The following is a 12919-nucleotide window of genomic DNA, read 5'->3' as shown; positions in this document are numbered from 1 at the left end:
TTTCAAAAACATTAAGAGCCAAATGCACATATTACCTTTATATTAGTAATATAATTTAAAGTGCTTAAGACAAATTAAAAGTCACGTGATAGAAGATGTTGAATTTACTCGAAGAAATCCGATAAAACCCGAGTAGAATGGCAACAGGTGCCCTCTTACTTGGCAGTCAGGTTGGTGATTTTTTATCAAATTTTCTCTGCTTGGTGACTTTGTTGTTTATGTTGATGCATAATTGTCATACGGGAAACAAGCACTGCGAGACACTTGTATTTGTGAGTTATGAAAGTAAAAAAAAAAACTCGTTTAATGCCGCTTTTTGGGCGTGTTGTGTTGCTTGTTACTGTTAGTGTCATTTTCCAGGTTATATTACACCATTTAGATTACATCCATGACATTAACTCGGACAGCAGGAAAATGAAAAACCTGGTGAACCCAATACTTTCTCCACTCGTTTTCTGAACATTTTGTTATGGGATAGATCTATGTCGCAGAATCGGAGATACGCCGCGTTGCTGGGACTGTACTTACCCAGTCTTCTGGTTTTCAATATACCTCGTTCTACTTTGATTCTGGTCCATATGTGAAAATTCGCACTATCCCCATTCAAACAATGTTGTTCATACAAAAATTGAAATAATTGTTGTCTTTTTCAGATATGTCATCGTTTTACTACATGCAGTTGAAAGAAACACACATCCAACACATTGGATTACAATAATTAAAAAACAGGTAAATGTAACACTTTTCAATGAATATTTGGTATAATGTGGTACATGTGTTACTGAAGAAAGCCTTTTCAAACAACCATCACAAAAAAAAAAAATTTAGATGAATAATATATAGTCTACCAGGTCCTGTCCTAGCACGAAAATTCATGCATTAGCACTCTTATTGACGATTCTGATATGTACGGTCTGTACATATCAGAATCGTCAATAGGGGTGCTAACGCATGAATTTTCGTGCTAGTCCTGTCCATGAAGCCATATTTGTGATTGGCACAGTTTTAAGAGTCAGTTAATGGAAATCAAGTGATGCTAATGTTAGATTATTTGAAGCTCAAAGTAGAATAAATAACCAAGTGATATAGAAAATCATTTTGGTTTACTTTGGCAAATGGAATTCTTTTGGCAATATTGTCTCTGCTAGCATGAACCAATGTAGTGGTTATATATGAGTGGATAGACTGTAGTATATAGATGCTTCCAACAAACATCTCAAGTGGCACAAGGAGATTGAGCTGATAAAACACTTCATACATCAAGATTAAGAATATAATGGATTGCCTTAATACAAAAGGTCAGGATATGGGTGTGACAATTCTTACTGATTGGCTCATGTTGAAAACCAAAAATTATTTGCTATTATGAAATGATGTTCAACAGGTATGAGGGTATCGTATATATTTCAGTAAAGTAATGTGTTTAAAAATGAGTGTAAATGGTATTATTGTACTTTTCATTTCTGGGCTGAAATGTATTGTAGAATTTGTTATTACTTCTTATAAACACTAGTTTAACTAGAGTTTCACTTAGTGTGGGTGTGCACAAGGACTTAGCAATCTCTGCCCAATGTGAATCAGTGCCAGGTTTATTAATAGCAACTTAACACTCTCATTTACGTCAGTGAAATAGTGTTTAAAATCCATGTGTCTATATATGGAGTGAACAATTAATACAAAACAAAGGTTTGGCTTTTGACTTGTACAAGATTTTTTTTTTCAAACGTGCTGAGGGAACGCTTGGACTCCCACCAACAGAATCTCACGCTGCATCCACATTCTCTGTATCTTTCAGCCAACTTTTGACCATTTGTTGATGGTTGACTCTTTTAGTGGGCTTCATCAATTTCCTATGTTCTTATATTTTTTTACCCAGTTTGTAATTTGGGGAAAGTTATTTAGATGAATCCTTTTGCCATATCTCACCTGTACACTACTGTTTTCAATATTTTTTCTCCAGTAGATTATTCCACAAAATTTTTTTGACCATGCCATTTTCTTGGGTGATATTAACCCCCACCCACCCACCTGGTCTGTGTTACGTTGTAAAGATGAGGTCAGGCATAGACTTAGACCTACTCCAGTTGCCCATCTTTGTGATTTCACTTAACCCTGTAGTTATCTCCTCTACCTGCTTCTTTGTCATTTTTTAGGGGTGGAGTAGTTACATAAGCATAGACAGCTTGTTCAGGATAGGAGAGGGTAGTTACATAAGAGTAGACAACTTGTTCATCTCAGATCTCACACTTAGTCACAGAGGTCTTCTATTCAATTTCATAACAAATTACAGACTCCTGTTGGAGGTTGTAATCAAACACCTATAATAATTGAGCCTAAAGATACCCCTTTCATTACATCATTTGCCATGTTTTGAAATACGTTGCCATTTTTACTATGAAGAATTAAGAAAGGCAAGATAAGAGGCATTTAGCTATTTTTTGTTGTATATATCGGAATTTATGGAATTTATTTAGAATTTTCCAATTGGTTTTAGTGTAAGGGTATAATGGCGATGTTTTAATTTTTCATGGAAAGAAAACCACATTTTCATTTTTTAAAGAAAAAAAAAAGAGATACAAGAATTGATCCTGAAGAACAGGCCAATCATGGTCAAATTTCATAAAATGGTCAAAGAATTTGGGTCAGATTTCATGAAATGGTCAGATAATTTGAAATCTGAGCTGGGCAAACTATATGATTAGATCAATCTCACACTTACTATCCAGTGCCTCTTTATGGTAGAATGGCAGTAGACAGAGAAAATTTATATATAATAACTAAAATTCACTGTGTCGACAATACAAAAAATGTGCATGTCAATGCTATAAAGACTGTGGTGTTGTATTGAGGTTGTTTATCCTATATGCTTCACGTACTCCCACATAACTATGGTTGCCATTGTATTCCACTGTGAAATCGTGATGCAGAATGTATAAGAGAACTTTAAACAAATGTTAGCATGCTGGCCTTAGAGTGGTTGAGCAAACATATGGTCTGTATTGCTGAGGAGTATGATAAAAACCACTAGTGCGAGATTATTAAGGTGACTAGGATTTTGTTCTACATTGCATAAAATACAAGTAGGTATACATTAGCTCATATTTAGTGAACATTTTTCACACAGTATAAACTTAAGCTTTACTTTTTGCTTTGCATAAATTTAGACAGTGTAACAACAGTATTGATTAATGTATTGGGAAATGTATCACTGACTACTCCAGTCATACTGAACAAGATAATAAGTGTTATTAGGCATGAGCAACATTCAATAATGTACAAATTAAAAAAACATTTCAGGTGACTACATATGTGAATTTTAATAATGTTGTGATGGATTTGTGTTCATATTTATGTGCAGGTGACATTTCATATATTATTCTTGAAACATTAATGGTAAGGAGTGTCTGTTTCAGAAATAAAGTAAGCGTTAACTTAAAAACACATTTCGATGTGACTCTAGGCATGCATCAAAATGGCTAAACTTAATTTTATATACTCTTTTTTTTTTTAAAAAATTTGCTTTTACTTTCAGACAAAATGCTCATGTACAAGCTAACTGTGATAATCCTGTCTCTCCTGTGCAATACCTTCCCGCACCCTGTGATCACAGAGGCAGACCTGCTGGAAGATGAAGAGACAGAATACTCCAATGATTTCCTTGTGGAGATTTCTGGTGGGGAACGGGTGGCCAGAAGTATAGCAGACCAGTACGGTTTTAGAATAGAGGATCAGGTGTGTCATCAGAACCATGTTAAATTATTTTGAATGAAGGTATTCACAAAGAGGATAGAATTTAAATATTACAGGGAAAGACAGATGTTTGTTAAAGAAGTATGTTGTTCGTAGTAAGGCAGTGTTTTTAATACCACCATGGTATGCCACTAAAAGTTGCTTTTTCTAAAACATTTCAACAGCATCAGTTATAAACAAACTTTTTTTTTTTTGGGGGGGGGGGGGTGTTTTGATTAAATTGAAGAGATAATGATTTTGAAAAGTGCAAAAAAAGTCTTATTTTGATTGAGTACTTTATTTCAATAAATTGCCTTTTTTACCTTGACCAAACATCTGTTAGAAAACTTACTGTTTTTCTTTAGTTTCACTTGGATGAGTATGGAGATGTGTACCATTTTGTACACGATGAGATTGAGAAGCGAACTAAGAGAGCAGCTGATAAACACAGAGATTTATTGTTATCACATCTACAGGTATATTTTTAATTAAAATTGTATATTCCTTTTAACTCAATATTTTAAATCAAAGCATCAATTTAACTTAAGTGGTAAAGTGGTAGGAGAGGAACATTATCTTATTGTTTTTGTCAAACAATCAAGAGGTCTGTAGTTTGTTGACTCTTTCCAAACAGCAGTACTCAATGACTAATACCTGCAAACACTCTCTTCCATCAAGTCTGCGCCAAGAAGGCCCTGCTGTGATTACTTATTCAGATTTAGAAAACGCATTTTGGAGAGAGTGTAAATCCAAGATGTCACTTATATAGTAAAGATGCATCTTCTGTGTGACTGTTAAGCTGGAATTATGGCTGAATAAATGGATCCCCTTTCCCTAGGTAGTCTAGTGAAGTGTTAGACCCTGGTTTTGAATACTGCTGTTAAGCGAACTGACACTTTATGTATTAAACATCTCCTGTGTTATGTGCAATTATATCATCAGAATTACTCCATTATGTTTTGGAATGAAATGATGTTTCATAAATATCTAACTTCAGGTTAATCATGTTGAGCAACAAGTCCATCTGATAAGAGACAAAAGAGACTTCACACCAAAAGAATTGGAAGAAGTACTTGTAGCAACAATTAAAAGAGAAGCAATAGATAATACACACTCTGATATTGAAAAAAGACGCATAGACTTGGAAAAAGAGAAACTTACTGCTAGGAAAGACAGAGAAACAGAAGAGGATACAAGGGATATTGTATATGACAAACAAAACGAACTAGAGATAGAAACTTACAAAGATAGATCAGTATTTGAGAGACATTACACAGAAGAAAATGACATGGCTTTTAAAGATGGAATCCCATCACCCGATACAGAAGATAACATGAACTTTATAGACCCTCTGTATCGCGATCAGTGGCAGCTTGTAAGTAATTTATAAATATATTTAAATAACATAATTGCAAATGATCATTGCATAGGTATTATTTGAGTTATGCTCTTTATTTACATTACTATTGTTTTTTTTCACAGTTTCTTCAAGTATTTTCAGAATTTATATATTTTGAATGTAGAAAATAAGATGCAAAATATGTTTATAAATAATTTTGGTTAATCTTAAATTTCAGCATAACAGTCAAATAGCAGGTGGTAAGAAAGGCATGAACCTAAATGTAGTGGCTGCTTGGAAAAAGGGCTTCACAGGCAAGGGAACAGTTGTATGTATTTTAGATGATGGTGTACAACATGAACATCCTGATCTGAAGAAGAACTATGTGAGTATATGTGCAAAATAGGACCTATTGTGCTTTCATGATTCATAACATGCTCTTTTTATTACCTCAATTTTATTTGCCAACCCCTCGCCTATGAAACTTTATTTTTCATGCAGACTACTTTATGTTATGTATTACAAATGCACTAATATTAAAAGTATTTATTTATATACTTAATGTCTCCAGTCTCTGTCTCTGTATGCCTGGCAGCAAACACGCACGCATGCACGCACGCACACACACACAATGAAAGGAAAACAAGCATTATGTAAAAGTTGACAATTGAAAATAATCTATTTTGTGCATCATTTTTTGTTTTAATGTCTGTACAATTGACATCTTTGCTCCCTTCTTTATTGTGGTTGTTTGATAGACTTATTTAGTTTAATGTTGTGATTGTTTATCTTTTTAGGACCCAGAAGCCAGTTCAGATTTTAATGGCAATGACGATGACCCCACTCCAAGAGATGATGTCTCCAATAGGTGTGTACATTTATATGAGAAGTAATAAGTGTAAATATGGGGTTTTACCTCTAAATTTAAAGGATGTGCCTGTGGTAAAAAGATCTACACAAGTAAGTTATAGCGTGATGTAGCTCTTATATATATAATTACTTCACTGTAGAAGTCTGTGACATTAGCCACTGGCCCTATGCCTGTGGTCAGTTAATTTTTGTTTGGACCAGTAGATTTTTCAAAATGTGTGAATTTATAGCTCCGACCTGGCCATTCAATTCTTTCTGTATATTTAACTTTTTTTCTGAATTGTAACTTTTACATGATGATTCTAAATTAAAAAAATGTGTAACAAAATCAAGGTCTTTTTATTACAAATATTAATGCAATAGGGGGAAATGGTCATTCTTATTGAAATTTTTTATTTGGATCAGAGAATCCTGATTTGGCCAAGTAGTTTTTTTAGAAAAGTGGTGGTCCAAATGGTTAGTAAGCTGAAAAGTTTATGCTTTAAACTGCTTCAGATATAGTTTTTACTAGAACTGTATTTGTTGACATTTATACATGATATAAGGTTTAAGGCAATTACTTGGTCTTTTCAATGGGCAAAAATTATCAAACTTTCAGATACAGAATTTTTTAGTCACAAAAATTATATTTCTGTGTAGCATTTATAGTGCTATAGAGCAGCTTGCTTTTTAATGTTCTGATACTTTCTAAAAGGAATGTTCTTATTTTAAGAAGTTAGACCTAAAAATGCAGTATCTGTAAAATTTACAATTTCCCCCCATTGAAAAGGTCAAGTTATTACCGTATATATGTAGCAATAATATATGATTATGCTGTAGTGAATCAGTTTGATCAACATATCTTGCCCAGCCAAATATTATTAGGAAAATATGCTACTCTCTATCTCTATTTCTCTCTCTCTATTTCTCTCTCTCTCTCTCTCTCTCTCTCTCTCTCCGTCTTTTTTGCTTTCTTCTGACTTTCAAAACAATAACATCTTCACTTCAATCCTTCATCTGCGTGCAGGAAACAAAGTAAGTAAAAATTACCAACCACATGTAGGACAGTACCATTTGTGTATATTGATTTGTTGCATGTTTTATTGGTTGTAATCTTGGTTTTTGTAATCTGAACAATGATTTTTTTATTTTCTTTCTTAAAAAATATTTTAATTTTTGTCATTTTTCTTTGTGACATATGCCTGTTAACATACTTCAATATAACTCTTTTTAAGATTATTGTTTGACATTTTTCTGCTGTTGGGTAATTGGAAATCTGGTGTAGCATCTCATCTGTGTACTGTATTGAGAAATATGCATTGAGTATATAATGTCAGTTTGATTTTGGCATAAATATAACTGTAATGTGATCAGTTCAAGACAATTTTGTATGCAGTTATTACTATGTTTAGCTGATGTAACTTGATGCATGTTTTTACTGGAAATGTGCTGTTTAGAATTTTTTTTTTACTTTTGGTTCATTATTTCTTATTGGAAATGCTAACAGAATGTTTTTTTTCTTTTACCCATTGTAATGTTTTTGTATTATTATTTTTTTATGAGGACAAATAGCTGTTTATTTGAGTTCTGACCAGAATAAAATTTACCATTAAACATCCTAATCTAATTCTACTCCACAAAATTATTGTTGATATGAAATGCATTGATATGGGAATGTTCACAATTTATGTGCATATAAACAGATTCATTTGTAAATGTATATGTACCACAATTTTATAACAATGATTGAGTTTTATAGTTGTATTTATATTTGTTTTTTGTTTGTTTGATTGTTGTTTACATTACCACTTCAGTCATGGGACCAGGTGTGCAGGTGAAATTGCATCAGAGGCAAATAATTCATTCTGTGGTGTAGGAATAGCATTTGATGCTAAAATTGGAGGTAACTTCTTTTAACAGTTCAATACAAGTATGTGAACTGCTGTGTTTGGTCTTTGATTGGGGAAAAGATGTGTAGGCTACTCTTCTTTGATGTTTCAGTAAAGGATTTGGCTTAAATGAAATGTTCTCTGGTAGGTCTTGTGACATTTATAAACATGGATTAGCATATAATTTGTGCAAATGTTGTTCATTCAAGTACATTTTGCTTAGTTAAAAGATAGCATAACAGGAAAAGATGGTTTTTGATTAATTTATTCCTGATCATTTCATTTTGTAGGAGTGAGACTTCTTGATGGTAAAGTAACTGATGAACTAGAAGCCAAGGCAGCCATCTTTAAAATGACCTACGTTGACATCTATAGTGCCTCCTGGGGTCCACGGGATAATGGGAAGGTGATGGAGAAGCCAGGAAGGTATACACAGGCTGCTTTAAAGGAAGGCACATCTAAGGTAATACCCACCAAAATATTGTAAATATTGCTTAGAAAATTGCCATTTTCAGCCAGAGCTGTAAAAAAACGGCATTAAAAATTTTACTTATTAGTACTTGTTCACTAACTTTCTGTCTTTTTATGTTAGCCATTTTGGGTGGCTCAAAATAAATAAATTAGTAAAACTTTTTATAACCACAGGAAGTTAAAACTTAATATGTTTTTTTCTGTCACATATGTATTGCTTTGAATTTATGAATTGGGTTTGTGTATCTTCTAGGGAAGGCATGGAAAAGGTAATATCTATGTATGGGCAACAGGCAATGGGGGACATATGGGAGATGACTGTGGTGCAGATGGTTATGTAAGCAGTATCTACACATTATCAGTGGGCTCTATAAACCAGTATGGTCTGAGCACATATTTCATGGAGTTTTGTCCTTCAACCTTAGCTGTAGTCTACAGTGGAGGCAAGCATGATCCAAAGGATAGACATGAAAGAGAGCATCCTATACTCAAAGTGGTGAGACATGCAGACTAAGCTTTATCTTTCTTCATTTAAACTTCAGATCACTGAATATTTTGTTAATTGTGTTAGTTAGTAAAGGGTTAGGCACAAATTTTTACAAGCAGTGACAAACGTATGAAGAGCCTGGAATGGCGAACTATTTATGAATTAGTCACTTTTATTCTAACTCCATGAATATTATATGTAGGTGACCACTGACATTGATGGTGGCTGCACAGAAAATTTCCAAGGAACATCCAGTGCTGCTCCTTTATGTGCTGGATGTGTTGCACTGGCCTTACAAGCCAAGTGAGTACTAAAATATTATGTGCATGGTTAATTCCTTAGACTCGGTACTGGTGATTTTAAAGAAGTATACTTTTGGTATTAGAAAGGGAGGAAGCTTGCTGTGAAAATGAGGAATAGATTCATGAGAAAATTTGAAATACTAGTTATACTACATATAAAAGTTTTCTTTTAAAACTAATATGCTAAGTTAATATTGAGTAGAGACTCTAAAAAAGTTGATATAAAAATTATTGTAAATTTAAAGCTACTTTCTATAATTTTGTAAATATTGCTATATTCTATAAGTTTATGCCAAAATCCTTTCGGACCTACACTATACTGCTATATTTTAAATTCAAGAAGTTTTATTTCTTGCTGTAGTCAAAACATGACCTGGAGAGATGTGCAACACCTGGTGGTTGAGACAGCTAGAATCCCTAATTTCAAGGAGCCTGGCTGGGAAGTCAATGGGGCCGGCAGGCACACCAATGAAAAGTTTGGTTTTGGTGTCTTGGACTGTGGGAAGATGGTGGAGGTAGCACAGACATGGAAAAATGTTGGCCCTCAACATACATGTGTATCACCAATGCAAAAAGAGGACAAGTAAGAAGTCAAATGATTTGTTTTGTTCAAAATCATTAGTGCAGTAACCCGTCAATAGACATTTTTATGTAGTCTTATCATTTATCTAAAAGTATACCTAATGTTCAAGTAAATCCAAGATGTTTTAATTGGCTTTAATCATGTCTTATGGCATTGACATATACAACATGATACATTGGTGATCTCTAATTTAGTCGGGTAAAGTTGTGTCTTCAAATTTTAACTTTGTTTATGTGTATTTATAAATTCATTGTTTATTTGCTTTTTCATCTCTTTTTTGTGTTCAGAAAAATTGACAGTAAAAGTACAATTAGTATGACCATGTCCACGTCAGCCTGCCAGAACACAGAAAACAGAATAGACCACCTAGAACATGTGGAGGTGTATGTCAGATTAAACACATCACGTAGGGGGGACATACAGTTAACCCTCATCTCTCCTGCTGGAACCAGATCTGAGTTACTCTCCTTGAGACCTTACGATGATTCAAAGAAAGGAATAGATTTCACATTCATGACAGTTCGTAACTGGGGTGAAAATCCACGTGGGACTTGGACACTGGTGGTCAAAGATATTCCCCTAAATGGTCGGGAAAATACTGGTGAGATAACATACTGGCAACTGATTTTGCATGGAACTGATGCAAAGGCAGAAAGAGGCAGATCTACCAGACCACACAAGGATGAAGATGAGATGCAATCAGCATTTGTACCTGACCCACAGACTGTAAAGAACATGATGGAAAAGGAGGAAGCAGAGTCAAAAGAAGTAGTTATTAAAAAGTTAACACAAGCAGTAACTAAGACATTGCCCTCTTATGACAGTGAGTATTTGCAGAAAGAAATCAGGGAGATCATTGGAGCAATCTTAGATAAAACCATTCCAAAAGCTAATGTTAAAGATGTGTTACAAGACTTAGTTGAAGATCTGCAACTTTATATTGCAAACAGAGACAAAGAGAACAGAGGTGGTCAGAAATCAAAAGACAACCTTAGACAAGCTGTGGGGGAAGTAGAAGAATCTCTTAATCCTGCAAAAATCCAAGACGGGAAATTGGCAAATGCTAGGAGACTAGTAGCTGGTGAAGATGCAATGTTACAAAGTAATAAAGAGGATCATAGTTATAACAGTTTCCACAAAACAGATAGGCAGGAAGATACAGACAACATAAGAACCATGTTTAAAAAGAAATATGGCCTTTCGGATGATGATATTGATATGCTTGAAAAGTTAGCCAAAAGAATGTTTAGTGCATAGACATTATACACTGTACAACCCTTCAGTATTTAGTAACAATTATCTTTTACGTTCTTTGGCTGCAAAATTTCATGTTAATTTTTTTGGTCATGGATAAGTTCATTATATCTATTTCATTTTAAGCATGAATCTTACCAGATAGTATTTACAAAAAAGTTATCTTTGCATGTTATGGAAGAAAATTCTCACCTACCAATACCACAAATCTGTATTTACAAAAATACCACACTGATAGTATTTACAAAAAAGTTATCTTTGCATGTTATGGAAGAAAATTCTCACCTACCAATACCACAAATCTGCTTTGCCACAAGAATTTAATCCAAACACACACACACACACACACACACACACACACAAAAAAAAAAAAAAAAAAAAAAAAAAAAAAAAAAAAAAAGACAAAATCCATCATCATTTTTTGCATTTATTTTCATTACATCTCTCTTAAAGTTCTGTTAAAGCAAATGCAATCACTAAATTTCATAAATGTTGAAACAAATATATCCACACTAAATTATATAAAATTATATATCCAGATTTAATAGTAAAAAAAACTTGTGAGGAGCATTTTCTTCTTGTCCCCAAGTTGACTTTAAAACACTCCTTTGCTAATGACTGCCAGTCAAAGAGATGTTTATTGACAAAAAAATACTTTTTTTATATTTTACAGAATATTGTTTATTTGCTGAACTGAGTATCTTTCTACATGCAGGTGTCCTGAAAATTCAAAACAAACTTGACCTTACTCAAAACAAGGTGTTTAATTAATGCAAGCCATATGCTCGAGGCCTGCATATTTTTGGTTTCATCGTCTTGCAGATATTATGTAACACACATTTGTTCTTACAGCAGAGTAATTTTGTTATATTTTTTGTTTTACAAAAAAAACTCCATATTTCCCAAGGGTGTATCTTTTATAGGAGGACTCTTTTACAATGATCATTAAGAGGAATGTCTCACTTACACAACTACTCATCAATAACCAGATTAAAACTTATAAACAAGCTACTTAAGATAAAGCATGAATTGGAGCAACATTTAATTATTATTACTTTTTTTTTTTTTTTTTTTTTTTTGTATAAAGTCTGCATATTATAAGTTTCCGAGTCAAACATACTCCACCATACAATGGTACTTTTGTCACCATTTAAAATTGTGCATTTTTATGTGTAGAAGTTCTAACATATTTGGGGACCTCAACAGTTAGAGTTAGAATAGTTTATGTGCAGGCCTGAAAATGTCCAATTGAGGAACATGGTATTTTCTCATTTTATGAGATTATTCAACTGAATTGTGTATATTGAAAAACATACAGCTATTTTAGTTATACTGCTCTTTTCAAGGTTGTGTCTATTTATTATTTAGAGGTATATTTACATATTTTAAGTGCAATTAAATCTAATCACTTCGTTAAATCCACCTCATTCTTAATAAATACCAAAGTATGTTTAATGAGAAAAACTGTACTCTGCATTTATAGTAATGATCAAGGAGTTCTGGGGATGGTTTTAAAAATATATGTAGACATTCAGATTGGAGAAATAAACAAGGGCCTATTGCATTCAAATAGGCCCGTTTAGTTTTTTTACGCATTCTTTTATTCAAGCATTTACTTTGAAAAAAAAAAACAACTGCAATTTCAATTTCCTATTTGAATGATAAAGATGCCACATTTTTCATCACTTTGTCTTCATATGTAGTGAAGATTAACATCCCATTTTCACAAAATAACATTGAGCCATAAATCCATCTCAATCATTTACCAAAAATTTGGTATACTTTGACCTAACATATAAATCTGTCATTGTCCCTTAAAATGAAAAACTTGCTGGTTTTAAACCAGAAAGAAATGGCTACTGCAACAGTTTTTCACAAATAATCATTCTAAGTGAACTGCTGCAGATTTCCCCTGAATTGAGCTGTAAGGGCAACTCCACTGGATTTTTCTACCAAAATGAATTTTCCAAGGGTAAATAGCAATTTTCCTATTCACGAGTTATTGCTTGACCCATC

General features: G+C 33.3%; 1 protein-coding gene across 3 annotated transcripts; it reads left to right on the top strand.

Annotated features, from left to right (window-relative positions):
• The first annotated feature begins 2 nt into the window (after window positions 1–2).
• LOC106155046 (neuroendocrine convertase 2-like) lies at window positions 3–11257 on the top strand. 3 transcript variants are annotated; one of them, XM_013529650.2, is made up of 13 exons: window positions 3–170; window positions 654–729; window positions 3533–3732; window positions 4095–4205; window positions 4727–5104; window positions 5307–5453; window positions 5866–5936; window positions 7732–7820; window positions 8097–8269; window positions 8531–8773; window positions 8967–9067; window positions 9428–9649; window positions 9937–11257. In XM_013529650.2, the coding sequence occupies exons 3-13, from the start codon at window positions 3538–3540 to the stop codon at window positions 10904–10906; spliced, it is 2700 nt and encodes an 899-aa protein (XP_013385104.2). In that variant the 5' UTR covers window positions 3–170; window positions 654–729; window positions 3533–3537; the 3' UTR covers window positions 10907–11257. The 3 variants fall into 3 exon arrangements, with proteins under 3 accessions (XP_013385104.2, XP_013385106.2, XP_086855141.1); XM_013529652.2 differs by lacking the exons at window positions 3–170; window positions 654–729 and adding an exon at window positions 2906–3043; XM_086999015.1 differs by lacking the exons at window positions 3–170; window positions 654–729 and adding an exon at window positions 3058–3080.
• Window positions 11258–12919: the final 1662 nt, after the last annotated feature.

This window comes from Lingula anatina, chromosome 1 (assembly GCF_051362555.1).
Source record: "Lingula anatina isolate TDL-2025a chromosome 1, LinAna3.0, whole genome shotgun sequence".
Taxonomy (NCBI): Eukaryota; Metazoa; Brachiopoda; class Lingulata; order Lingulida; family Lingulidae; genus Lingula; species Lingula anatina.
The sequence above is the reverse complement of the archived record's forward strand: the minus strand, read 5'-3'. Positions and strand labels throughout refer to the sequence as shown.